Source organism: Triplophysa dalaica, chromosome 11, assembly GCF_015846415.1.
Source record: "Triplophysa dalaica isolate WHDGS20190420 chromosome 11, ASM1584641v1, whole genome shotgun sequence".
NCBI classification, from domain to species: Eukaryota; Metazoa; Chordata; class Actinopteri; order Cypriniformes; family Nemacheilidae; genus Triplophysa; species Triplophysa dalaica.
The window spans coordinates 13543560-13571514 of record NC_079552.1 but is presented as its reverse complement, the minus strand read 5'-3'; the positions used below and the strand labels follow the sequence as shown (position 1 = coordinate 13571514).

The 27955-nt window shown below is 38.6% G+C and overlaps 1 protein-coding gene across 3 annotated transcripts in view; it reads left to right on the top strand.

The window, feature by feature from the left end:
* The window catches only part of camkmt (calmodulin-lysine N-methyltransferase), an 81093-nt gene extending 55053 nt beyond the window's left edge, over nt 1–26040 (top strand). The window contains exons 4-12 of one of the 3 annotated variants that reach the window (XM_056761245.1): nt 1566–1626; nt 4447–4501; nt 6759–6822; nt 10999–11065; nt 12135–12209; nt 17418–17481; nt 19327–19458; nt 19542–19586; nt 25104–26040. In XM_056761245.1, the coding sequence (XP_056617223.1) occupies nt 1566–1626; nt 4447–4501; nt 6759–6822; nt 10999–11065; nt 12135–12209; nt 17418–17481; nt 19327–19458; nt 19542–19544 (521 nt within the window). In that variant the 3' untranslated portion in view covers nt 19545–19586; nt 25104–26040. The remainder of the gene's footprint in view (nt 1–1565; nt 1627–4446; nt 4502–6758; nt 6823–10998; nt 11066–12134; nt 12210–17417; nt 17482–19326; nt 19459–19541; nt 19587–25103) is intronic. The other 2 variants (XM_056761243.1, XM_056761246.1) reach the window with 2 other exon arrangements.
* Nucleotides 26041–27955: the final 1915 nt, after the last annotated feature.

The window sequence follows — 27955 nt, the reverse complement described above, 5'->3', positions numbered from 1 at the left end:
TCATTTTAAAAACGTCTGACTTATGAGAATGTCATTAGTACGCAAGCAGCGTATTTAAGTACACCGGCACTTTCTCCAGAAATGTTCTTTGATGCATTTTTTCTGTAATACAACAGTGCTGATTTTTTTAAGGAAATACTTGAGGGAGCCGAACTCAAAGCTAAAAAACACGAATCACCAATCTCATAAAACCACAAGCCTGAGTGTTTTATTTCTGCAAAATGCAAGGTGGTGATAATTCAACCTCATAGATATTGAGTTTTTCAATTCTCAGCGTTCTGTCGTAGAGGAGACTAGAACTTTAGAGAATCAAATGAAATAGCCATAAAGCCATAAAGTTGTTGTTATGATGACCGCCAAGTGTCATAAGTTTGTTTTTCTGTCAAACTAAAATCCTTATGTGATAAATCGTCGTCTGGCCTCTGGAAATGTCATGTGGTTCATCAGCAAGTGGAATACCAAGCAGGTGCTGTCTGTTTTTAATGGCAGAGGCATATGTTGACGTTTTATCAATAGACATTATTAAATCTTGCTTGGGTGAGTTAATCTCAAGCTGATGGTGCAGAGAGGTTGAGAGAGACAGGCTTTAACAGGCCTTCCTGAAAGGCAGGTCATAAGCTGCTTATTATATCGACTGTGTCTTACACACGCACACACATTTTTCACTCCCTCTCTCTCTCTAACCCGTATTTCTGTAGTTGTTTATGCAGGCCGATTGAAAACATTAGTGTCTGTGCACCAAAACACGTTTCTTTGTTCTCAGTTCTGAAACAGTAGAATAACACTTCACAAATCTTTAAACATGAAGATGCGTCGACGAACAAGTAAAGTTACAAATCCCAACACGAAGGAGCTCCCATCAAAGGACAGCTCATGGGCCTAAGTTTATTGAAATTACTATTTTCCTCAGCAGTGTGTGTGTGTGTTTATGTACATGTGTGTCTGAGAGACAATAGCAGCTTTATGGCTCTTGCTGGAGCTAGCAGAAGGAGCAGAGGCTGACAGTGGGTGATAAGACCACCAGCCTGCTTCTTGTGATAATCGTTCGCTGGACCCCCACTCACTCTGTGCACGGCTTACAAGTCTAAGTAGCCAGAATCTTGTGTGTGTGTGTTGGAAGCAAGCGAGCAGACGCTGTTCTTTCTGTGAACGGAGGGAAACCACCAGTGTGAATGAGAGCGAGACATTGTCTTTGTTGCATCACATGAAGGTAGCATCCTTGTGCAAGTATGCAGAGTGTAATAAAGCAAACTGTGCTTATTTGGTTTTTAGGACACAGTTTCATTTAACTATTATGTTCTCCATCATGAGTATCCATCAAGATGTCCACTTGATTCATGCAAGGAAATCTGAGATTAAATGGATTCTCCACCCAGAAATGAAAATTCTGTTGTGAATTTCTCAACTTCAAGTTGTTCCAAACCTTTTTACATTCGGTTGTTCTGTTGAACACAAAGAAAGATATTTGGAAGAATGTTAGGTATTGAGATTTCTGGGGCACCATTGACTGCCATTAAAACAGTTATCAGATGTTAACCTCTAACCTCTTCTCTCTTCTCTTTCAGGTGTTTGGCCCTCTGAAGAGGTTATGGCCTACTATTGCCTAAAGAAATGTCACATGTTTACGTGAGCCAACCTTCTCTCTTTCTCTTGCTTTCTCTTTTAGCTCCATATTTCTTCCTCTGCTTTAGCTCCCTCTCTGTCACTTTGGCCATATGACAGAGAAGCAAGGGGCACTTTTTGATTTGCACTCAAGGCGGTACACAATCCTTTGATTTCCTGTTTTTACATTCAAGAGGCAGAGGAGGGAAGAGAAGCTTATCGATCACACAGCAGCAAGCTGAAGGTCAACTGGGCATATAGAGACAGAGCAGGGTTTTGCGCCCTTGGGCCAATGGTTGTGCAGAAGTGTGTGTGAATGTTTAACAATAAGCTGGCAGGTAGTTTTTTTTTATATATATATAAAATCAGTTTCTAAAACGAGCTGTGGAAAAATTTAAGAGACCCTTCCAAATGTTTATTTAATTAGCATTTCTAGATGTCTTGTGGCCATTCCAGTCCACTGTCTGTTGAATACCAATAAAATCAAACCTCAGGAATGACATTAAGTGTCAAATATGTACAAATATTACTGTTGTATTGCTTTAAAATGAAAATAAACTTGTTTACTTAGCAGTATTTGAGGTCTTAAAAACCTTGGAGTTTTCATTTTCTTCAAATAAGTGCAAATAGAAGCAATATTTTTATTTGAAATTCAGGAAAATAATTTGTAGTTCACAGAATAAAACAACAATTATAATTTAACCTAAACACAAACTAAACTAAAAATGGTCTTTGAAATGGAAACTTTTTTCTGTGACTTTTTTATTATTGGTATAGTATACAAATATTTTTTATATTAATTATAATGGAATTTTAGCATTTTAGTCAGGGCAAGCAGTGGTTATATTAATTTGAAACTCTCTCACACTGGCGCCCGGGCCCTTATTTTTGATCTCTGGTGTTGATATATAGTCTGTGTATTACTTGTACACATTTTCAAACCCCTTAATCAAAGGCCAAAATTTCATTTGCATGTGCACAAGCAGCGTGTTTGTGCGCGTGTGTGTGTCTTGGCAACGCATGCTTGCTCCTGTCATCAAGTGCTGTGCACCCACTTGCTATCTTCTAGACCTGTTATCAGCCACTCACAAAAAAAAAGAGAAAAAGAGTAGGATAACAGAGAACAAAAAAAGTCAATTTACGGAGAGCGCCCATCTCTTCTCTTCATCCCTCTGGTTTTCGCTTTTCTTTCCACTAGCCCAATGTACAGCCAAATAGCTACCTGTCACTGAGCCTTTGTCCCCGCTGCAGCTCATACTAGCAGTTTTGTGCGCATTAATTTTTAATTGCACTCCCTCATTCAACAATCGCTCTCACTTCATCCTCCGTTCCGTCTCTATGTCAATGGAAGGTGTCGGATCACGGGCTGAGAGCCGACAAACACATGGAGACATAGAAATGACTGGCGAAATGATGAAGTCTTGCTACCAGTGTGTGTGTGTGTGTCTGTGTGTGATTAAGAGAAAGAGATCGCAGGTGGTTCTGATGAGGGTTTGAGTTGCTTTTGATATGTGTGGACTGTATATTCTGTGTATGACATACACAGACACATTTTATGTAGATTATAGTGTTGCATTTTTATCTCATTCCATTTATTCCAATGTAAATTTTATGAATTGACTTTAGTATGAATTATTTGTGCAGGTCTCTATGTAAAGTATGTGTGTGGTTTTCTACACTTTGGGGTTGTTATATTTTGGGAAGAAATTCATAAATAATGTTTCATGTATTTAAAGAAAATGCTTAGTAAACATACTTATAATATATAACATGGGTAGCATTATAGAAAAAACAAATGTGTGTGTGTGGTTGTAAATGTGTCGTATGGTGTGAAGGCAAAAATTTAGGCAAAAAAAGAATGAAAATAAATCTGTCCTATGGTATTTTATATTATAGGCTTAATATAAACTTTAGGATGATAAAGAATATTACATTATTAGCAGCTTGTTTTCTTATTTGATATCATGGTACATTATATTATACGTTATATTTGTCAACTACCAATGTGTGTATCTGTAAAGGCAGAAATACTAGCTATATATACCACTTCGCAAGATGGAAACACTGATCCTAAATATCCACTGATCCACATCCAGTTCATTTTTTTTTTATTTTTATCTTATAAATATGATAAAATCTTTAAAGGTATTTTTTCAACATTTTGTTTTGATTCAGTCATAAATGTTCTATGGTTTTATTCTGTTCAAACATTTGTGAAGGGTTAAAAAACTGAAACCGAAAGTTCTTCTGGACCAGCATTTTGTACATCTTCCAAAGTGGTCTATAAAGAAAGGATCATAACCATTTTTTTATTGATATCAATGTCATTTGAAGTACCATCCAAATGGTAATCATTCAACACATTATATATCAAAAACATATACAATATATTAACATTTGATGCCGTCACAGTGCCACTGTCACATTCTTTTTGTACAGGAGTGCAGTACAGAAACAAAGTGATCCCCATAAGTTTAATTAAATGCTCCTGCTGCCCACAAATCCACATTTCCAGCAGGAAAAAGGACAATTGTTCTTTTGTGAATGTACATACACCCACATTCTCCCACATGCAGAGAGAAAGAGGGAGAAGGAAGGTTGAGATCAATGAGCCCAGTGGAATTGCATTCCAATCAATGGTATCCCCCTACACAGGCAAGTTAATTAGCGTTATTGTTAAGACACAACAGCCGTCCCTCTCTCTCTCTGCATCTTCCTTTATCTCTCTCTTGTTTTTTCTTAATCTCATTTGTTGTTGTTTTTTCAGCTAGCATGCTTCCTCCATGATGTAATACTGATATTTCACTTAAATGCTAAACGCATCGCTCTCCCTCTGTCTCACAGGGGCTCCTCGGTGTGCGAGTTGGGTGGAGGGATGACATGTCTTGCTGGGCTCATGGTAAGTCAAAAGTGAACAAAAACGATACACTATGCTCGCAAGGACTGACAGTCACAGGCAAATGGGCAATTTCCATCAGCATGGGTAATCTAACATGGGCCGAAAAAATCGGCCAGCACACGTTGACATTTCTACCTCAGTGACCATAAACACATGCAGCCCAGTGGGCTTACTTCATCAAAAACACACGGGCATGCAAATGCAAGCACTTTCTCACTCTTTACTCTCGGTCAAACACAGAAACACACACACCAGTGGCTTAGGCTCTGACTGTGTGTAGTGTATAGTAGTTTGTAGTAGCCTCTCCAGATGGACAGGCTTAACATGTTATCGATTTCGCCTTCACAAGACCAGCTTTCCCGTATCTCCTCACTCAATACCCCCGTGTTGTGACATTACGGACCTCCAGTGGATCGCCCTCTTCGTCCCCCACTCAATCTCTCGCTCTTTTTTCCTCTTGCATTCCTTTCTCTCGTCCTCACTACTGACTTGTTCATGGCAGCTTTGTTACAGGCATCATTCATGCGGGAAACATGCATTTTTTGCATTTCTTATGCGTTCCCCTTCACTCCTCTCTGCTCTTCCCTCCCTTTCTCTTCCACGTCAGGTGCCCTGCAGGGTTTTGGCAGGGCTGCTTAGATTTTTTTGGGATGACTGGTTGGTTTCCTGCAGGTCTTAATGCCCATATGGCTAGCTGGTGCTGTGGCCCCGTGACTTGACACTTGCCCATAGGACAAAAAACAGTGCATGACTCTGGAGAAAAATTACTGCTGTATTGTCTCGGTTTGTCTGTGTCTCCTTCTTGTTTTATTATCTCTGTTCTCACATTTTACCAGGGTGCTAAAATAACATTTGCCAAGTGCCAAATGTGAGCAAATAGAATAGAGTTACTCAGTGTCACATGATGATCAAATCATAAAAGCCATCTACTGAAGACATCATTTCTTAAAGCTTGTGCCTCTTATAAACGTCTTCTTTAATATTAGACAAATATTTTATACGTTTATAAAAGTTTATAATTTGATAACTATTTTGGGGTTACACACAATCAAAATGTGTCGACTTGATAGCAGAACAACCCAATGTCTTGCATTGTTTGCCATTAACATGGTAAGAAAATGCAGCTTTTACCAAGGGTTTCAACATACTGTCAGATGTCATCGTTTGTCTTAGACAAATATGTGAATTGTCACATCCACGATGGTCCATTTTCCTCATAAGTGGGCACACGAATATATAAAAAAAAAATGTGGTCTATGAAGAGCATCCCTTCTCTATTTGGGTATTATTGCTTCTGGTTTGTCTCTCAAAAACGTGTGTCATGTTTTTTCACATCCATAACGCATAAATGTGTCCCTCTTTTATAACAGAAAATTTGTGCATAGACTGATATTTTTCTGATGTCAGGACTCTATCATCAGGGATTTAGTAAAATATAAACAAACATTATGAAATCTGAGAATTTATTTTTCAAGCATTTCCACAATGCTAGAATTGTCCATCAAAATAATCCTACATGACGACAAATTTAAATATTTAATATGCAATAATATACAATGTAATATACAGTTTCATTGTTGGGAAGATTCATAAAAAGTAAAAAAAATCTCGGCCCAAAATGTAAAATCGTATCATTCACAAGCGCAACCTGAAACCTCCGACCACCTTTACGAACGCACACGTGATCCTCCCGTCCCCGCGTGTGCCCACTGCGCCCCTCCAAACAACTGTTACACCGGCTCTGATAAAGACGACTACTTGAATGAAAAGACTGTATATAAAAGAGCAAAGAAAGAGCTGACAGCGGAGCAGCACAAAGGCGGCGGCTTCGCAATGCAAAGTTATATGAAGGGCATCAGGCAGGCCTGACGAGCTGAGTAAGGAGTGACAGCGGAGCGCGATGGCCCCGCCTGATAAACGCCACACTGCAAATGAAAGGCTCTGCGCTCGCCATCATCCCCTGTCACAATGCAATTACCCAACAGAGTGATAGCAAGATAGAGGGCTCCCAGCCACCGGGAATGATAAAAGTATTGACTGATTTGATTGAATGATTAAAATAATGCAGACGTAAAATGGAAAAACGGCCGAGAGACGGAGATGGATGGAAGGGAGCAGAAACGACAGAGAAAGTGAGACAGGGTGGTTGTTTTGGAGTGGGGTATTAAAAAATATCCGATATGACGTGATTGCGTGCGGTGTTGTGAGGATGTCTGGCTTCTGTTTCGTTTATTTTCATTCTATTCTTTTTCCACAGATTGCAGTTTGTGCTGATGTGAAGGAAGTTCTGCTATCTGATGGAAACGAGAAGGCGATTCAAAGTATCCTTGTAGTACGGACCATTGCAGGTGTGCGAGTTCCACACCCGGGCATTTGGAAGGAAACATGCGTTAGTGAAACTCATCTCCACAGACGTAGTGTAGAATGGAAAACCTTGACGTCTATTTAACCCCTATTTACCATATTCCACGTTCCACCTCACACATCCAGCTTTTTTAAAGAATACCCTTACACCCCACCCCCCACACATCTGAATGGGAGTCAAATCATCCAGCTGACACCTGAAACCTGCATTTAGCATGTTTAATACATATTCATACCATTGAAGGCTACCGCTGTGTGTGTTGACTTACCTGCTCCTTGTCTCACCCTCTCCCCCCCGTTTTCTATTCCTCTATTGACTTTCCCTTTTGCCAGTAGCACAGATAAAGCTTAAACAGGTGACAGGGCACAAATCAAACCTTCCTTTCCCTTTTCCTTTCTCCCTTTTTTTATATTCCTCACTTTTTCCACCACAGTTGTTCCAACTAGAAAGTTGTTCGATCTCACAAAGGCGGGAAAACGCGGGAAATTACGGTGCCGCCGTTCATTAGTACAACAGCCGCCGCTGCCACTACAGTGAGCTTTTATTGAACACAGAGACTCAGAACAATAGATGTAGCATAAAAATTGACACAATTCCATATTGAGAGCAGATTGTTTAAAAGAATATTGAGGGAAGGGAAACCGAGCAAGACATATTCACAACATTCAGCGTCTGTCTCTGAAATGTTTCCTGTAATGGGTTGTGAATAGACTGGCAGTAGGCTGATTGGGACTTAATTGGCAGTGCTTTGTTTGAGAGATGTTTCTGCCATAATAGAACACGGAGAGATCTGATGATCGGGCAGGAACAACACATTCTCGTGAAAATCTTGTAGCGTATAGAACCATGTAGTATTTTCTTTTTTTGGTTTGTGTTCAGTCTATAAAGCGACTGAATTTAGGATTTTAGTGAGAGGATTGCCCGAGACCAGTGGTTCTCAACTCTGGCCCGCGAGATCCATCCAACTCTGATAAAACACCTTAAGAGGCTAATCAGTGACTTCGCTTTCAACCTAATGTTGGGCTGCGCAGATTGTTTGTCATATCGCATTAAAGTAACACGAGAGCGATTCAAATGCGTACCGCGCAATCTGCACTTGAATCTCTTTTGCGGTACTTAAATGTCATATGATGACAGATTTGCGCAGCTCCGCATTAAGTTGAACGCATTTATTGTAAAGACGCTGATTAGCTTGTTCAGGTGTTTTATATCAGAGTTGGGGATAAACTCTGCAGGAAAATGGTTCTCGCGGGCCAGAGTTGAGAACCACTGCCCTAGACTCTAGTTTTTTTTTTTTTTTTTTCTACAAAAGACATCAAAAGTTGTAGATATTTACTCATATTATTGCAGTTTAATTTCTACAAACAATAAATTGTTGGGGTGTGACGGGATCTCGTAGCCAGTATTATTTTGGGTTACCATTACAATAAATGTTAGTTGGCTTAACTTAAATGCGACAAAGTTACACGACCCATTTAACAAAACATTTATTTAATAAAATTAATAGTTTAGGGCTGTCAGTGTCAATAGATTTAATCACACCGTTTTCGTGTGATTAACTGTGATTAATCGCACACGTATAGTGAAATTAAACGTACACTATTTATTTTGTTTAACCTGTTTATTTTAGTGCTGTCAATCGATTCAAAATTTTACTAACTAATCACACATCATTTAGGTTTTTCATTTTAAAAATGATTTCACATATTATCTCCAAATGAATCTAGAAATAAGAAAAAAATTTAACAGCATCATTTAGTGAATGAAACCCAACATTCTAATATTGTTGGCTTTGCATCTGATGTCTTTATTATATTTTTCTTTCTTTCTTTATTATATAATATTTTTTTCTACAAATCAAACCCATTATAATAATAGTGTTCCCTTCCTACCTGTCGTATCCATCTTTAATGGCGTTAAATATTTTTTATGCGTTTACACGTTAACGTTGACACCCCAAATTAATATACAATCAAATTCAAGAAATTGTTTATTTAATACATATATTAATATAAATTAAATTATATATATAAATTGTTACATTATTAGCCACTAGCCAGACCGATCAACAAACACAGACCAGAAGTTAACTTCATGCCACTCTAAGTAGCAATATACTACTGTATTTCTGTGTATACTGTATGCTGCCTTATTAAGCAACCGTGTAATTCAATTTGGAAACCTTTAAATACACGCCAACTTTTTGAATTTTACAAAAATTGTATCATTTTTTACACACAAATTAGTAACACACACATCAAAGTAATAATTCATTTCTTGTCACAATGCATTACAGAAATGCTTTGTTTCTAAGGACACATCCCTTTCAAGGATGCTGCAATACAATCTTGCTTAGAAACTATTTTTAGAGGCAAAGTATAATTAAAAAGGTCCTTTATAACATCTTCACGTCAGTAGCACAACCAGTGCCTCCTTCATACAATAAATTGTCAGCCAGGTTTAGAGCACAGGTAGTGATACTGCATGTGGGAATGTTGTATATCTTTAGCTTAAGGCACTTTTAAAATGAGAAAGATACAGCAGGCATTACTGACCTCTCCCCCAGTGGTATTTTTCTGATTGGATTACACTGTAAGCTTCCCACTTTCTCTCTCCTTAGCAGCTGATCGCACCAGTGTAACACGCACACTCTGCTTCCTCCCCTCCTGCCCTCTTTCATCGAGGGATTTACCCTCCATCCCAGCGCTATAGATTGGATTTGCTACGCTTGTTTTCCGTGGAGCGCGAGAGAAAGCGTGAAAAAAGCAGGAAATCGTAATTGAATTAGTTTAAAACTGTCAAGGGGTCCATTCATAGATGTGCTGACATCAATCCCGCAGTAAAACCACAATGGGCAGAGGCACATCTGAGGAGATGGCCGCAGGTTAAAAGCCTCCCTATTGATTATCTATGGCCATTCTTTGCATGATTTGGTTTCCAGCTCTGTTGTAATCTGAGGATGAGGTGTGGAGAGAGAGGCCTGAAGGAGACAGACTATGTAGAATGACTTCATTACATGACAGACTTTATGAAATTAATTAAACTTTAACAGTCTTGCTTTAACTTCTTTGCTGAAGGAGATAACCAATTTATGAAACGCACTCTGGAGAGCAGTTTGTCCATTTAGGGATACTGTAGAAACAACATTGTGAATTCCCACGGTGAATGTAGATAGAAATAGCTCTTCTAAAAACATTACGCTTCATTATAAGGTCCTTATACACCTCTGAACACATATGGGGGTTTCCCGGATAGGCACTTTCTTAAACCATGGCTAGGCCTTAGTTAAATTAGGAAATTTTAATCGTTTTTAAAAAAAAATGCCTTACAAAAAATTATTTATTGTGTGCATTTTGAGACAAAATAGTTCTGTTTTCAGTTTAGATCGGTCTGAAATTTATTTTAGTCTAGGACTTGTCTTAATCCCTGTCTAGGAAACCGCCCCATAGTTATGTATATACTGTATATTATATTGGATTTCTGTAAATAGATCCTCTAATAGATAACACACTGGATAACACACTGTTTTTTTGCAGACATAAAAATGTTTAGTTGTTTTTTGGTAAACGAGTTGGTTAAAAATATTAATATCACCCACCAAATTCTCCGCATACATTTAGCATTTTTGAAAAACTTCTTGGAAGTCTTTTTTTTAAGAGATGATTTTTTTATTGTTTAACCTGAATTGATTTTGGTCACTATATACCCAACCCGATCTTTCAGGAATTCATGACTATTTTACGAGATGGCTAATTCATATGAATTCATACAATATATAAAATCTATTAAAATAAATGATTATTTAAAAAGCTAAACTAACCTCACCTCTAAACTAAACGTTACCGGCGAGAAAGCACCTTAATTAGCCACCTAATTTTCACCTCGTAAAATACCTACGAATTCCTTTGAGATTGTGTTGTAATACCGTTTATGCTACTTCAGACATTTCATGACTTCTTGAATAAATTATTCAAGAATGTGAAAAATAAACAGATATAAAGAAACATGTAACTTTGTTTTAAGACTAAAATTTTAAATCCTTACAAGTGTATCAGTCTTTATATGGGTAGTGTTTTGTTTTTTGCATTTCTTTTCGTTTTTAAGCAATAGTTGGTCTTAACCCATGTGCCAGATGTGCGCAGTGTTATAGAGCGTAACAGGCGAGATGGGCTCCTCCTGTCTTCCAATGTGTCCACCAGGTAAGAACCCTCACACACACACTCCCAAACATCTAATGATAAAATAACTGGTATTGCATTACAGCCATACTAAAAGTCTATCTCTTAAAACAAATACTATCAGAGTATACATAAAGTTTTGTATTATAGAGCGCTCCATGAAGTGTAGGAAAGTGTGTTTGGGTAAAGTGGCATTTACGGCACTTATGTTCAGGACATAATAGTGTCATTAAGTAGGCAAAAATGAGGTCGCATGGCTTCACGTCACTCTCTGAACCCAGTTGGCCTGCTAGCGGTGTATCCGAGGCTGCCGGGCGAGCGCTAGAACCCCTGCATGCCGAGACGTATCCATGCAGAGCGGTGATGAGCCACTCTCCATGATTGAATGCCCTCATCTAGAAAACTCAAACACACACACTAACACCCCTCTCTCACATTTGCCAAAACACAGCTCATCCACTGTGCACACCATCACGCAAATGCATTATCACCTAAAAAGTAATTTTGGCACTCAGTGATCTAACCACCCCCCCACACACTTCTCTCCTCTCGCTTGCTCGGCACATTTCCCCCTCCCTGTGTATTTACACTGGGCTGATGAAGTGAAAGAGTAAACGTATAATTAGCCTGCATTACTTTGATTGTTTTCTTTAGAGATTAGGCTTCCTGTCAGAGCGCGCGGTTTGAGTGGGGTGAAGGTCGCGCGTGATTGGTTGAGGGAGGGGTGGGGGGTGTCTAGATTCGCTTTCTCAAGTCATTGAATAAGCATCGCGGACCCCCGCTGAGAGAGGAGATTGTATTTCCACAAGACATAATTTTTGTTTACTGACTGTTAATAATGGCTAATTAATAATCCGATTTGCTTGGCTGTGAACCGGCCCTAGCATTTATAGAAAAGAGAGAAGACAATTGTCAGCAGACAACGCATCAAATAAAATAGTGTCAGGTGTGTGAAACCCTCACTGGACACTTCATTGAAAGTGTGGGATTATGGGTAAATTGAGTTGGGTTTTTGAATTGGGTTTTTGAGTTCTGTCATTGGTTCTTCATAAGCTCTTGCGGACTCTCTTACCGTGTTGTCCACTTTCAGGGTCGTGAGATGGGACAATGAGGATGATGTGTCTTCTCTGGAGGGTCGCTTTGACGTGGTGATGTGCGCTGACTGGTAGGTTGACTCTTTTGTTGAACTGCCAGCTCTTCAGAGATCCACTGTCAGCTGGTATACAGTCACCCTAAATATGACGCTCTATACAATCTTTGTTACCTTCAAAACCAATCTTTCAGGCCAGACTGCTTTTTCTTTGTGGACAACTTTAATGACACAATTTCTGATGTTGGAGATGCTGTATGTGACAGTCTGTTTTCTGTAAGTCAGGAGCTTCTCTTTAAAGCACCCATTCTTACTGCTATTACAGAATAAATATCATAGCTCGCATATTTCCAGCATCTTCAGCCACAATATGTCTACACCTTCAATAAGAGCATGCACCTTGCTGTCCCAGTGATGTGGCATTAATATTCCTGCGCTGGTTACGCTTATCAGATGGCAGCCATCAGCCCGAGGATGGCACTGCATTATTTCCCCTCGGCTGGCTCCGCCAGGCATCTCCATTTTTCTGAAATTGCCTCTTTTTCATGCTTGGCGTCCCAGCAAATGGATGTCTTAGGCAAATTGCAAATAATTATGCCTGTGCAAGGAGAAAAAGAGTGAGAGAGAGATAGAGAGAGAGAGAGAGAGAGAGATTGTAGAGCAATACAAACATTTCAATTAGCCAGGTCCTGAACATGCGGAACTATTGTTCTTTTTCCTATTGTGTGTCAGTGTGAATGAATTGTTGTGTGTGCATAACACGCGTCTTTTACACTCATTTGGAAGTAAATTTAGCTGCTGGTACATTTAGACTTCATTATGTAATGCAAGAGAATTAGATTTTACTCTGAAAGGCGTCTTGGATTGTTTGGGAAAACCAGAATGCAGAAGAACACTGTGATCAAAGAACACTGAATTTACATTTACATATAGTCATTTAGGAGACGCTTTTATCCAGTGCGACTTGGAGAGAGTTCAGGGAGCAATAAGCGATATGTCATACAGGAGTAATAATACAATAGGTGCTAATACAAAGTTACTAGTGTCAACAAAAGCTAGACCACTACCTGTAGTTTTTTTTCTTCATTTAAATGTTTTAATTTTTATATAATGTGTGTTAAATTGAAGTTTTTAAATAATATGTCTTTACAGTGAATCTCCTTCATTTTCATTCAAAAAAATTGTGCGAGATCTTATCGGTTTGCTTATACTGTACATGCCGGAGAATTAACTGATTCTTTGTAATGAACTCGGCTCTCTATACAGAAGTTATATTACTTTAATTATATACATTCACTAATCACATACATTCTGCGAGTCAAACTTTTCCTAAAATCTATTATAATTTATTACGCTGTTGTTACATTGTTATAAACACAACCAAAGCACAGGATGTTCTTAGGCATTGTCTCTATCCAGCACAAAGTGGTGAGGCTGACGGAGGCGGGGTATAATGATACCTGTGTGTTCTCTGGCGATGATCACTAAAGCCTGGCACAGCCTACTATTATTCTAATGTCAGACAAATGGCAGCTAATGCGCAGGTAAAATGTGAAGCCGAGGGCCAGCATGAGATTGATTCGTGTGTAATAAGGAGATACTTTGTGTGTGCGTGTGACAGAGAGAGAGTGGAGGAACATACGTTAGGATGAATCACGCCGCGTCGGCCATCCCCCCGTTGCTCGAGCTGGCAACTCATCTGTAATTGCCGCGGTGAGGAGAGTGATCGCTTGGCGATTAACAGACATAACTGTGCTGCCGATCACCTGCGAAAAGGTCAACAGCCACACTTCTGCTCCGATTAATTATAGTCTTTCAGACAATTGTAAAGAAAGACAAGACATAATGCAGCAATGTTCACGCTAGGAGAAAGGAGAGAGATAGAGACTCGGCTATGATAGCCAAAGGTTGTTCCGAAAGACGGCCCATTTTTCACCTTGTCTGAAGATTGCAAACTATGTTTTGTAGCTATGCTGAGAAGTTCGAAAAAGCACTCAAGGCTCATAGATTTTCACAGTGCTTGTCTGAATCAATACTTAAATTCATAAATCACAAAAAACAAAGTCTAGTTCTGTTTTGAAATCTCTTAAATATGATTCACATGCAAAGGAAAACATAAAGTCTTACTTTTAAATAATAAATACTGTATATAAGTAAAACCTTTTATAGCATTGTAGCCATTCATTTTTTTGGCTTTATCCAATATGGGTCACAATGAGCTAAAGCAAGAGTTTTCATATGCATTAATACCTAAATGTACATGATCTATTAATGACTTAATAATGGAAGATGTTGCCCGCTTCTGTTTCTAAGCGCATCTGTAGTCACTGCATGTAAACATGCACACAGAGAGGTGGTTTTAAAGTGCTGTCCAATGGCACTCTGTAAAAACATGCCGCATCCCATCACTTAGATCTTTACTTTGAATGGTAACATCACCAGACTGGGATCAAGCATCTGAAGAAGCAGTCAGCCGTGTTCACGATAAGTGAATCATTCATCAGTATCCCCCACTTGATCCCTCTGGCAGTTCCCATGGCAATGGGTGCCTGTGAGATGCAGGTGAATCTCCATATGCGAGTAAGATTCCCTTTGGTCCATGCATGGCTGACTTCGAGTACTTTGGAAGATGCGTTTGCTAGTCTTCAGCATGTACTGTAGCCGACCCTGACCTGGGAACTCTGAACATCACATGGACTTACAACCTGTAAAGTATTGTTACCAAACACAGGTATATACTAAGATGTTTTCATAGAATGCTGTTTGCTGTTGCGTGAGGGCTTTTTGCTTTGTTCTGTAGTGTTGTTCATTACACCGCAATATTGATAAGCTTCAGCAATATAGTTTTGGTTGATTAATATATAATTAATGAATAAATATTCCACTTCTAAGTGTATATATGAAAACAGCATATCACTGCTATCCTTCTGCAACATCGTATCTGCATATTTTAAGATTATTTTTTTTTGCCATATGTGACGACAAAACCAGTCTTAATGGTCAATTTTTGGAAATTGAGATTTTTACATCATATGAAAGCTAAAGAAATAAGCTTTCTATTGATATATCGTTTGTTTGGATAGGACACTATCTGGAACAAGAACAACTGTTTACAAAGCTGGATTTTGAGGGCGCAAAAAAGCTAAATATTGAGAAAATCGCCTATGAAGTTGTTAATCTGAGGCACAGTAGCAGGCCATCCAATCACAAAATGAACGTTTTTATACATTTACGGTACGAAATTTATAAAATATCTTCATGGAACATGATCTTTACTTAATATCCTAATGATTTTGGGCAAAAAGAAATGTATACAATGTGTGTTTACATTTTTGTATTCTTATTCATTTTGTCAGAACAATTTCAATCTTTTTCAAAGTAAATATGATGGTTTATATCAATTCCTTGTCTACATGTAGTTTTTAGCCCTATTAACTATAATGACAGTAAGCAGAAAAAGTAAATATATAAAGGCACATACAGTATAGAAGGTAAAAATGGCACTACTCAGAGACTGGTCACTTGTTTTCACAATGGTTTTGAAAAATGGGATTATTGGCCTTGTCATTCAGTGCATTTCAATTTGGATCCCTGTGCTCCTGCGTGTTTTCATGGTGTGAAACGTTACAAAATGTCTTCACTTGTAAATGTTTTTGTGTAACAAGTAGGGATTTTTGTACTCAAAATCCCTTCCATACCCCAGAAAGCCTCACATGACTGGTAGGCCAACTGAATTCGCATTAAAACAAAAAACAAAAGCAATGTGAATAGCTATATGAATATTTATGCACGCATAAGGAGTATGTATTATGTAGGCTTTCAACGTTTCAGCGTAAGCGTCTTTTTTTGAGTAATTTATCAAATGCCTTCACTGAATCCTTAAGGTTGAAGGATGAAGTTAATGCACACTGGATTACGTCACAAAAGCGGGTCAGAGCCGCTCATATTTTAATCTGAATATGACCACCTTCAGATTAACTCAATTTGAATTATTTCGAAAAATGATCCTTCTCTCAAATTTCTCCAGATTGTGTCTCAACCAATGTTATTTTAAGTTTAGACTGACTGCATATGTTTTTGTTTACAGTTATGTATTTCTGTAATACTACCCCACTTCTATTTAAAGAACTGAAAATGCACTTTTCACACAGACCAGGAAACAGAGAGATCTGAATGTCAGATAATTTATGTCAACCTTCAACGTTAAGAAATGCAAGATATAAATGATAACCTATAAATGTTCTCTTATGTATACTGTATGTTTCCAGAGGCACAAGGTCATTTGCTTGTTAATACAAGATATATATTTCTTATAAAAAACAAAGTAAAAGCATTACATCACTCAGCTTGTTATAAGGAAGTAAAAGAGGAAGGAGCACTAGTATAAAGGAACCAGGATTTTGTTTGACATGCCCTGTCAAGGTCAACATAGCCAGTCGAGCTTTCCTCCACTCTTACCCTAAACTCACCCTCTATTGTCGAGACTGACCTTCTCCACCCAAAACACAGGGTGAAAAGTTGAACTGCTAATGAAACTCTTCAAGCTGTCAAACTTGTGACCGCAAGACGTGCTCAGTGGGATCATACAAATCCCGCTGGTTTTAATCAACATAATTCTGCCCTTTGACCCCCGGGAAAGGAGAGCAGTGTGTACAGCCGGGTCAGAGGTGATAGGAAAAGAGTTTAAGAATTGTGGTCTGAAGACTAAACAGGTGAATCTCATTGGCACGCAGCTTAAATGTTTTTAAAGTTTAAATTCTGAATAAATCATAAGATCAGGTATTATATTTAGAAAGAGTGATTTTACTCTGTATACATTTGCATAAGATAATAAAAGCAATTAAATGTAAAAAAATATATCAATGAATTGTTTTTTAGTAAATGTTTCATTGCATATTATGGACATGTCTCTATGTTCATTTTATATTTACAATCTGTTTATGACAACAAACATTGGTTTTACTCAATCCTGTAAAATTGTGGGTGTGGAGATACTTTTTTGTTGTTTGAGTTTGCATCGTGTGCACATCACCTGACGCTACTTGATTTTTCATCTCTGTCAGCATATGTGTTTTTACCTTTGATGCTTAAACAAGGAAAGATTTGTTCGTTTCTAAGGGGAAATGCATCTACACATCTACATCTACAAATAGTTTTTCGCTGTGCCGCTGAATTTATTCGTAAACAAAGAAAATAAATAGCCTGCTGCTTTATCTTGAACTATTATCGTTGCAATGCATTCTAATCTTTCTGGCTTTCTCTCCCGCTCTCTTATTCTCTCAGCCTGTTTCTTGACCAGTACAGAGGCAGTCTGGTTGATGCACTAAGAAGATTACTGCGACCTGATGTAAGTGACTTTGTGTTTGGACTCTCAGTAATTAGTTGGCATGCAGTGATTGAGAAAGTAATGGAATGGCAGGATTAATATCACGTAATACTTTAATACTTATTATGTGCAACTTAGATTGGGTCATCTCATCTATTTTATGCCCCGCACTAATCATAAGACCCGCGAGTCTTTCGTGGCCTCTTGATAAGACCCTGTAGAGCAAATGAAAAACACTTCAAAGATCACAAAGGATTTGTATTAATCTGTAAGGTTTTTAATGTGTTGACTTTGATATTTGAGGTCTTTATGTGTGCGTGTGGGAAAGAGATGGGTCATTTAATAACACGAGTGCCTTTTGCACTTTGATAATATTAATAAATGTAAATTTAGTGTTCAATTTGACATAATAAGCTTTGTAGTTTTGCGAAGCATTGGTGCGTAAAACTACAAGGTGCGTGTAATAAAGACAGTGTAATGCTGATATTCATACAAATATCCATTTTCAATTGTAAAATCATGTGACAAAAGGCATTCCTGCATCCTTATTGTTTTCTAAATTTTATTCTCTCAGTGTCATTTTATTAACAAACAGCCTTTAAAATTCAGCGTTACGGACCATTTTATTATCAGAAAATTACGCATTGTAGTCTGGACCTAATTGATTGTTAATAGTGAAAACTATTAATAATATGCAGATGCTTTTAGACCTTTAATACCAGAAGTCAAAACAATCACTCATTCAGTTAATGAAAATGTCTGGTTCTGTCCCTCGTGGCTAAGGCGAAAACAGTAAACCCAAATTTATGTCGGTGACTTTCCCCATAGCAGTACTGATCAAATGTTTGAGCAGATTTATCAAAATTAAAAAAATCAATTAATTTTCCACCTAATGATTCTAATTTGTTATTGCAAAATGAAAGTGGATCATCCGAGCAGCATACACAGCTGATTAACACATCTGCAGATGTTTGTGTGCGCTTTTAATGTACCTTATGGCCCTATGTAGAGCTTATGAAAAAAACTAAAACATCTGTTGTACTGAGATGATCCTGTTTTTCTCATATTATTTTGTTTGTGTCGGGTGGCCGTTTAATCAAAGCAGTAATTTGAACGTAACGTATGAAATAATATTTAAAACCAAAGATTTCAAAGAAATTTGGAACCTTTGGGTAATCCTCTTAGTTTGTCTAGTTGGTCTGGGCTTGTTGATCTATAAAGAGAGGGGATGCGCATTCAGCCATTGATTGGATTAGGTGAGCTTTAATCTTTTTGTTTATTATCTAATATAATACCTGGGAGAAATCAAATGGAATGTAATGATGCAAACCACCACATGCGGCAAGTGAGCTTTAATTTTTTGGGGAGGATCTATTGACAGAAATGCAATTTAATATACATAACTACTGCATGTCTATAGAGGTCTTGAATACGCTTTTTATTATAAAGCGTTATGTTTTTTTTTATCTGTCTACATACACTGCGGGTCCCCTTACATGGAATTCATTATGTTGTTTCTACAGTAGCCCTAAAAGGACAAACTGCTTTACAGAGCACGTTTCGTAATTGAGTTAAAAATGTGATGACATCTTAGTCCTGTGTCAGCCTCCGTAGGTAGAGTGAGCCGTTGGTTGCAGTTCGCAACCTCACCACTAGATGCCGCTAAATTTCATACACTGGACATTTAAAGTATGAGGCTGTTTTGACATAAACATTCTTGCAATTCAGTTTAAATGGTGAGATGTGTAGTTTCTGTGCAACCTGTTACTCTTTGGTTTATCATTTAGTATATTACCAGACAAACAACAACCGGTGATGCTAAAAGGAAATGTTTGTAAACTGTGTGTTTGCGATTTTTCTCTTTAGGGGACGGCTCTTGTATTTGCCCCTACCAGAGGGGACACACTTGCAGAATTTTGCAGACTGGCAGAGAGCGCGGGCCTGTGTGTATGTCGCTATGACAACTACGACTCAAACGTGTGGGACCTTCACCTAAAGGTGGGTACTATATTTAAAGACCTATGTCTAAAATGTCAAAGTTGAGAAACTAAGTATTTAGTGCTTTTGCTTTCTCCTTTAAGTGATTCATTGACATACAGCATGCCAAGTCAGCAGGCACAAGAAAAGTATGCACTTTCTGAAAACCAGACTATAAAAAAGTGGAACAGTGTGCAACATCTGTTCCTCTGCATGAAGGCACTAACACTGTGTCCAGGTTCAGGGCAGCAGTGATGTCCAGCTGGTTAACTGGCACCAATAGGACCGCTACGGCTGCCATTTTTGGTTACTGAAGAAGCTGTGAGGACCCATTATGCCCCACAGCCTTGACAGTGCCGGCCCTGCCTATTCCTAAGGAAAATGGGTCTACCAGCAGGGCTCTAGAGCTGAGTGATTGGAACTTTATTTCTCAAGTGATGGACAGTAAAATACCAAGTGGTCATTGTGGTAACCGAGGAAAGAGTGTGCGAATTTAAAGTCATCAATCGAGAAGGGAGAAGGAGTGCGGGTGTTTTTACATTTCTTTTAAATAAAGGTGAACAAATGCAGCAACTAAAGTGAAAAGTTTTTAAGCCCTTAGTTTATAAAAAAGAAAAACACACTGTAGCAAGCCCCTTCATGACAAAGAGAAAGTTCTGCCTTATTAAAATGATCTTTTTTGACAACCATGCATAAAATGTTATATATAAATGTAACAATCCCGATAGATTTGACTAAAATAGGATTCAGTCAATTCAAGTTTATATTGTATTTATATAACACTTCATAATCTATATGTTGCAGAGCAGCTTTACAAAAAAAGCACATGTTTTTTGACATAGCATAAAAATCACGCAAGTAGGTTTCCTGTGATTTCTCAGCCCTTCATAAACGGCGTCTGCCTGTGAGACATTTTGCTAGTTTGCTTACATTGAACTGGTTGTTACGTCTTAACTGGGCAAGTTTTGAGAACGTAAGTTCGTTTTTTACGCCAAATTCATTTCCAGCAGCAGTATTTTCCAGGTGATTTTTATTAGACAAAAGTGTGCCATGCATGCCCATTAAGACCCACACAAGTACCTAATGCTCTCACCCCGTCATTGTGTGCCCTGATGCACCTGAATTCTAGCAGGGTCTTTTTGAGCCGGACCACCTACTGTGTTTCTGTGTGGATAATGACACGAGCAGCGAGGGGCCGAGATAGCTGAGTCAAGAGTCCTACTGTTCGAACGTCTTAACTCCCGGTTTGTCGTCGGGTCATGCAGTCGTGTGTGTGATATGAGGAGCAACCTGAAGTGGCCTCATCATATCTCAAAGTAATTAATTCCTCTTTCTTATCTTCTAATGAACACCATGCATGTGCGTGTTGGGCGTAAAGCTTGTGAGAACGTACAAAGAAACACACACCAGACAATAGATCACATGCCCCACCTCCCAAAACCAAGTCGCTGTCTTCTTTATAATACAGTCTACGGGCCCCTCCCAAACACCCGTGTACGCACTTACGCGTACACCCGTCCGACACTCCTCACCTCCAGCCGGCGTCTGATGTCTTGGAGATTGAAGTGTTTTCTTTAAGACTCTAGATCTCCTCCCTCCTGTGTGTGCAGTCGGCTTGGCGCAGGGGATGAGGCTGGCCTCTCAGTGGTGCGGGGATGTGGTGCGGGGGCCGCGTGTTATCCTCTTATCCCCACTGTTCTGGAATAGAGCACCAGCAGCTGGAGGAGCTGCAAGCCGCCTGATAATGCAGCTATTTCCTGCTCGCCCATCTTAATCTTGTTACTCAAATGGTTGTGAAGAGAGTCATGAATTTTAATTCGGACATCCCCCGTCCGCACCAGCACCCTCATGTGCCCACATATACAAACACATATTAACTTAATCTCTCCGCATCCTCCCAACTTCCAGCTGCCTATCTGCCCGCTTCCCTCTCCATATCGGCTCTCCTCTCGTTTAACACCTGAATCTATCCATTTCTGGGGCCTGTTGTGTCCAGACGTCCAGTTCATTTTGCTATTTGACGTTCTCTCTTTTTCTCTCTCTCTCCTTGGAAAGGGTGATAGAGGTAGGGAAAAGCAGCAATAAAATGAATGACTTGCATCTTGGCAGCCTTGCGATTAAAAGGTAGGAGACGATTTATCCAGCCACCCATGAAGCTGATTAGCAGACTGTGATCAGGAGGAACAGCTTTGCTTGTTAAACTTTTCACCTTTGCAAGCTCACCGCCTTCTCTCCTTCTCTCTCTTGCTCTCTTTATTTAAGCTATTTTGCAATATCACCCTCTAACACTTTTATTGCTCCACCTCTCTCTTTCAAATCGTAAAGTACTTTATTGACATGATTGTTTTACCTACAATATTGGCCAAGCATAATACACAATGTAAGTAAGCAGTATATTTAAAACTGAAATCTGTGATATCTTTTTGATAAAACTAAACAAAAATCAGTTATTGTCTTCAACGGTGATCTTATTATAATTATGTATAATTTGTGGACAATGTTGTTTTTCAGCATGTACATAAGTACATAAAGTAACCTCCAATTTTAATTTTCTGACAGAGATGGCGACAGAGAGGCACATTTTACAGATTGCAGCTTTAAAGGGCTAGTTCCCAAAAATGATATTTCAAACTTGTTTCAAGCCTGTCTTACTTTTTGTTTATGTTTGAACGATGATCTAGAAATCCAAGTAATCAAAGTTTTGATTTTACATTGTTGAGTCTATGCAATACAAGAAATCTCTTTTACTATCACTGTACTCAAATTCAGAGATAATAGTGCACTGCTGCAAATTTGACTATTGTCCAATCACAGGTAAAATATAAATGTCCAAGGTCTTTTTATATCTTTTGTAGTATCGATTCGAGATCACTTTTTTTGTCAAACCACAAGAACATTATTTCAGACAGAATAATGGGGAATATTCCTTATTGTGTTGTACAGTTTCTGCATCTGGGAAATTCTAGTGTATGGATAATGACATTTTTGCTCAAAACTTGAAATATAAATGCTCAGAGAATGTATTTATTGCAGATACATTGAAATATATATTTATATATTCAAAACCCCTGGTGATATAGTCCAGACATCAGAAAAATATGCACAAGTCTTGTATTTCAAAGGAACAAAAATTATCACAGTATGGATGTGTCTTTTGTTTTATTCACATGATTGTGAACTAAAATGCACAAACCAGAAGCAATAATACCAAACAAATGGAGAAGGGATGGATCTTAATAAAACATCAATTAAAATGGTAATTTAAATTTAATGTGCCCATTTTGAGCAATATGGATGTGACAATTCACTTACCTGACAATGGAAAACCGGGTTTAGAAAAATGCTTTGAAACATCTCCCACTTAAAACCATGAGAGACTGACCCTGTTAGTATAGGGAATAACTTTGGTTAAAACCTTTATTTTTCAACTGAAGATTGACATTTACATTTATTTGCCCATCTGATTGTTTAACAATTGATTCCCTATACTATATCCTATATTTGATATAGACAATATGTTTGTTTTTAGCTTAAGATTGATTGCTTTTCAGAGTCAAATATCTCAAATAATCAAATATTCTGGCCTTCTCTATGGCTCAAACTTTCTCTTCAATGTACACACACTCTGTCTCGCTCTTGCACTTTCCGTCTTGTCTGGGTCGGTGCGAGATTTAAATGAGAATGTGTCGATTCTCACAATGGGCTTAGCGTTGGTCGGCTGGCCGCCCCGATTACAGAGGGGTCGCGGGTTCAAACATCGGCTTCTGTGTCGAGGGGTGGAGAGAGAGATAACGCACATCAAGGGCAATAGAGCAGCCTTTTATCTTTTATGTTATCGCAAACCACAGAAAAGATGAGGTGAAGATGAGGTGAATATTAGAGAAAAACACAAGGAGAGAGGAAAAGTGTGCATTTGGGAATATCTTAATAATGGTTATACAGATTTCATATGGATCAGTAATAGGTCATTCTGGGTTTTTAGATAATGTAGAAACATCAGGACTAAAAGATGCGTCATTTCTCTGCTTTTGAGTTCTGTCTGGAAAAGTTTTTCAACTGCACATCGAGGGGATATGACATTTTTAACAAAGACGAGAATGCCCAACAAATTGAGAAGCAATATTTTGTTTATTAAAAATATTTAAAAAAAGAATTTTCCCTATTTTAAATATGACTGCTCAAAACATGTCCACATAAAAATCATTCAAATAAATTGGTGTGAAATTAGTTTATTTGATACAAGTAAGATGAAGTTCATTCATGTTATTTCAATGACAAGCAGGAAAGCTACAAGGCAAAGGAATTCTTCAACATACCTCATGACATCATAAAGATGACTTTGCTAAAGAGGTGCAAACTCAGTGTTGTTTTGACCGTCGATGGCAGCAGTTTCGTTTTTCTCGGAGATCTGACTACACCTTTGAGCACAGAAGATGGCATCCTTTAATATCTGGTGTCCAGTTCCGGTACAGTTGCCTGACGAAGAAACCAATGGAGGTGGATGAGCTGATCGAGGGTGATTTTATGGACGGTAGTCCATCTGCACCTGCTGGACTCCTTCCATCAACACCTTTCTCATCCAGACCCATTCTACAAATGCCTATTCATGCCTGCTGATGAGCCAGAGCCCATGGAAGTAGACGAGCCTGAGAAGGAAGATGACTTCATTGAGTGGATTCCATCGATACCCACTGCCAATGTCTGGGAATCTCCAGCCAGACTACTTTTGAGGCAACCACAATTTGCATATAAGAGCCTGAGCTTCCCTGTGAGCACAACTTACAGATGATTTAGATGGCACCAGAGCTGCACTTCGGAGCAACGGAAACAGATTCCCTGAGCACTAGAAAAAGATCCTCGAGCATTCCTTTTCCTATGTGAAAGAATGTATTAGCTTACATGAGCAGTATAGTTTATCAGCATGTATTAATCTTTATTAATATTAGTTAATGCCAATACAATTATTCATGTTAGTTCATGATGCATTTACTAATGTTAACAGAGACAACGTTTGATATTTCAAATACATCATTAAAACTGAAATGAACACGAGCTAAGATTAATGAATACTGCAGTTTTGATTATTCTTAGTTCATGTTAGGTATGAACTAATTGTAAACAAATACAACCTCATTTTAAAGTATAAAAAATGATGAAAAAGTGTAGTGTGGTCCTCTGAAAACTATGCACATGTCAGCACACACACACATTAGTAGAGAGCTTATTTTCATAAGCGAACGCACGTTTCTCCCTTAGCTTGCTATTTCTGAGTCCTGGCGGAGCGTGTGGGACTTTGAGCGAGCTGATTGGTTAGGACAGGCCTGAGCTCCAGGGCAGAACATGCTGGCAGTGCACTGAGTGTACCGCCGCAACTCAAGAGCTCAGAGAGTGGCAGAAAAGCAGACCCACGTGGCATATTGTACAGCATGCCTGTGTGACATACTCTCTGCAGGCACCTCTAAGTGAGCCATTATGAAGTTGTTAGTGCGGTTCTTGTCGCCTGTCCTTGTTTGTTAGACTTCTTGCACTGGTTTCCTGAAGTGAGGGGCAAGTTTTTTTTTAAACTGGAGAGCAGTAAAACATTTTCTACTTCCTGTGTCTCAGTGCTAAACATAAATGGTCCAAAAGGCGCTAATTCTTGATTATATTCTTTGTTTTTTTTTCAGATGCAGAGAGAATCCAAGGAGGTGTATGACGAGAACATTCACTATCCTCTCCTGCTGACTCTGACTCACGGCTCCACTCCAGCTCTGATCTGAGCTGGGCAAAGCCATCTCATGCCAGGCTGCCTTTCTGCACGGCCCACCCCGGCTTTGCCACTGTGTCCCCAGCCCGGTGTGTGTGTGCGCCAGACCTCAAGCGGGCCGTTCACTCTCCTCAGTTCTGCTAACTTTTTATATCCTCCGAGTGTGTGTGCTTTGAAAATATAGTGTGTTGGTGTTGATCTGATATGGCGAGTGTGCGTGTGCTTGACCCTTTTACTGTGTGATGAATTGCGCTAAATAGGGATGAGATCACATCCCGCCCTCTCATACTACTAAAACCGCAAATGTGTGGCTCAGATGTGTAAGTGTGTGACTTCAGAGATGGTGATTCAGGGGAAAACAATATGAGATTATTTAAATTCAAGATTTAAATGTTGAGGTTGATACACATAATCAGGTTTGCAGGTTGTTTCGATCATCAGGTCAGTTTTATACTAGCATTGGTTCTGTATCTAAAGTTTTATTTTGACACCAAAGGTTGAGGGGTTGACTTGGATTTTGCTGTGCTGAATGTTATTTGCTTCACTGTGAAATGCTTTCACTTGTCATTGCTTAGCCAAAAAACTGACAAGATATGATAAATGAGGTCAGACTAAGACTGAATTGATGTCCTCACAGCATCACATGACCAACGGTATGACCAGCAGCACTGTTCTACACCGTCCTGAGGCCTGCACATTCAGAGAGATGAACCTGAAATTTTATCGTCATTTACTCACCCTTTTTCAACTACTTTTGTTGAATGGTTACGCATTCTTTGTGGGTAAGGGTGAGTAAACTTTTTTGAGTAAACTTCTTTTGTACTGTACAAAATAAAGTAAAAAGGCATATCAGTATACATTTTTGTGTTACCTACTTTGTTCTGATTATTAAAACAGGATAGTTCACCCAAATATAAAATTTATGTCATCATTTACTCACCTGTATGACTTTCTTTCTTTTGCTAAAAGCAAAAGAAGATATTTTGAAGAATGTTGGTAGCCGAACAGTGCTGGTACACTTTTATTTGGTTTTGTGTTCGCACCATTGAAGTCAACGGGTACCACCGGTGTTCGGTTGCCAACCATAAATGATGACAGAATTTTCATTTTTGGGCAACAATTTTTTATTAGTTATAGGAACTTTAAAGGGTAAGTTGAAATTGAATTCGTATTACTAATACAACACAATATTACTAGTATACTGCATGTAACATGATATGTTTGGCGAACTCATGTTCAAGTTCTTCTGGATAGGATGTCAAACATATAAAAGATCCGGTCTCCCGCCATTTAATCTGTAATGCAAATATGGATCAGGTCAGATACCGCGAACACATCGAACAGAGCCGAAAATAACATTTATTTTTGCTGCCGTTTTACTAAAGTAAAAAAAAATTCAGTACTTTCAGATTTAAAATATATTTTATCAAGTGCCCATTTATTAAACTTTCATATGACAGTGTTTTTGTGCCACATTTAAATAAAAAAAATTGAAGTCAGGTTATGTCTTGAGCATAAAGTCAAATTGAGAATAAAGTTTTAGTGTTATAAGATCAAAGTTCAAAATGAAATGATGTGTAAACAAAGTAGATACACTGCCCGTCTCAAAAACAGTCACACACATTAATATTTCCTTGGACCGCATTTAGCTTTGATTACGGCATGCCGTGGCATCGTTTCGATAAGCTTCTGCAATGTCACAACATTTTTTCCCGTCCAGAGTTGCATCAATTTTTCACAAGATCTTATGTTGATGATGATTGAGTCGGACCACTGCGCAAAATCTTCTCCACCACATCCCAAAGCTTCTCAATGGGGTTACGGTTTGGGCTCTGGTGGCCAATCCATGTGTGAAAATGATGTGTCATGCTCCCTGAACCACTCTTTCCAACTTGAGCCCGATGAATCTTGACATGGTCATCTTGGAATATGCCCGTGCCATCAGGGAAGAGAAACCTCATAAATGGAATAACCTGGTCATTCAGTATATTCAGGTAGTCGGCCGACCTCATTCTTTGGGCACATAACGCTGCTGAACCTGACCAACTCCAGCAACCCCTGATCATGCCCAGGTGGTGACTTTTTTCGGGACAGGCAATGTATAAGTAATATGAGATTATCACAGGTTTTAAATCCTAGCCAAATTTGGTACGCAGAACCAAATTATACACTTCACCAAGTTAGGCTATGACTCTAGTCTCATCATTTTGTAACATTAATACTTTAATCTTATATTCGTGTGATTTAGAATTTTGACATTTTAATGTCACTAAAATGCTGTTGTAATTTTTTTGACCCAGTGCTGAACTAAATGATGAACACACTTTCCACTGTTGTTATGTGCTGGCGCTGCCTCATTCAGAGATCTATGGTTTTGTTGTGAATTGTTCAGGGCTGTGCGCTTCTGCACTGTGATTACGTTTGTACAAAACACAGATGAGTCCAAAGTGATTGTTTTACACTGACACTGCAGGTGCTTGTAACGACTGTGATTAAATCATTGTTTTTCAATCCTTCTGTGTCCTGGTCATCTGTTCTTCCTCCATGTGTCACTTTATACCATATGTTATTGATTTGGGACAGCTGGTCCTGATAAATAGCACATACAGCCACAGAAAAATGAAGAGATTTCTAGATGTGTTGTGGTCATTCCAGTCCAGTGTCTGTTGAATTTGAACAAAATCAAACCTCAGGAGCAACAAAGTAATCCAACAGCAATGTGAAAGACCACCAGCATGACAAGAAACGTGAAAACTTTGATAAAAATCGAGG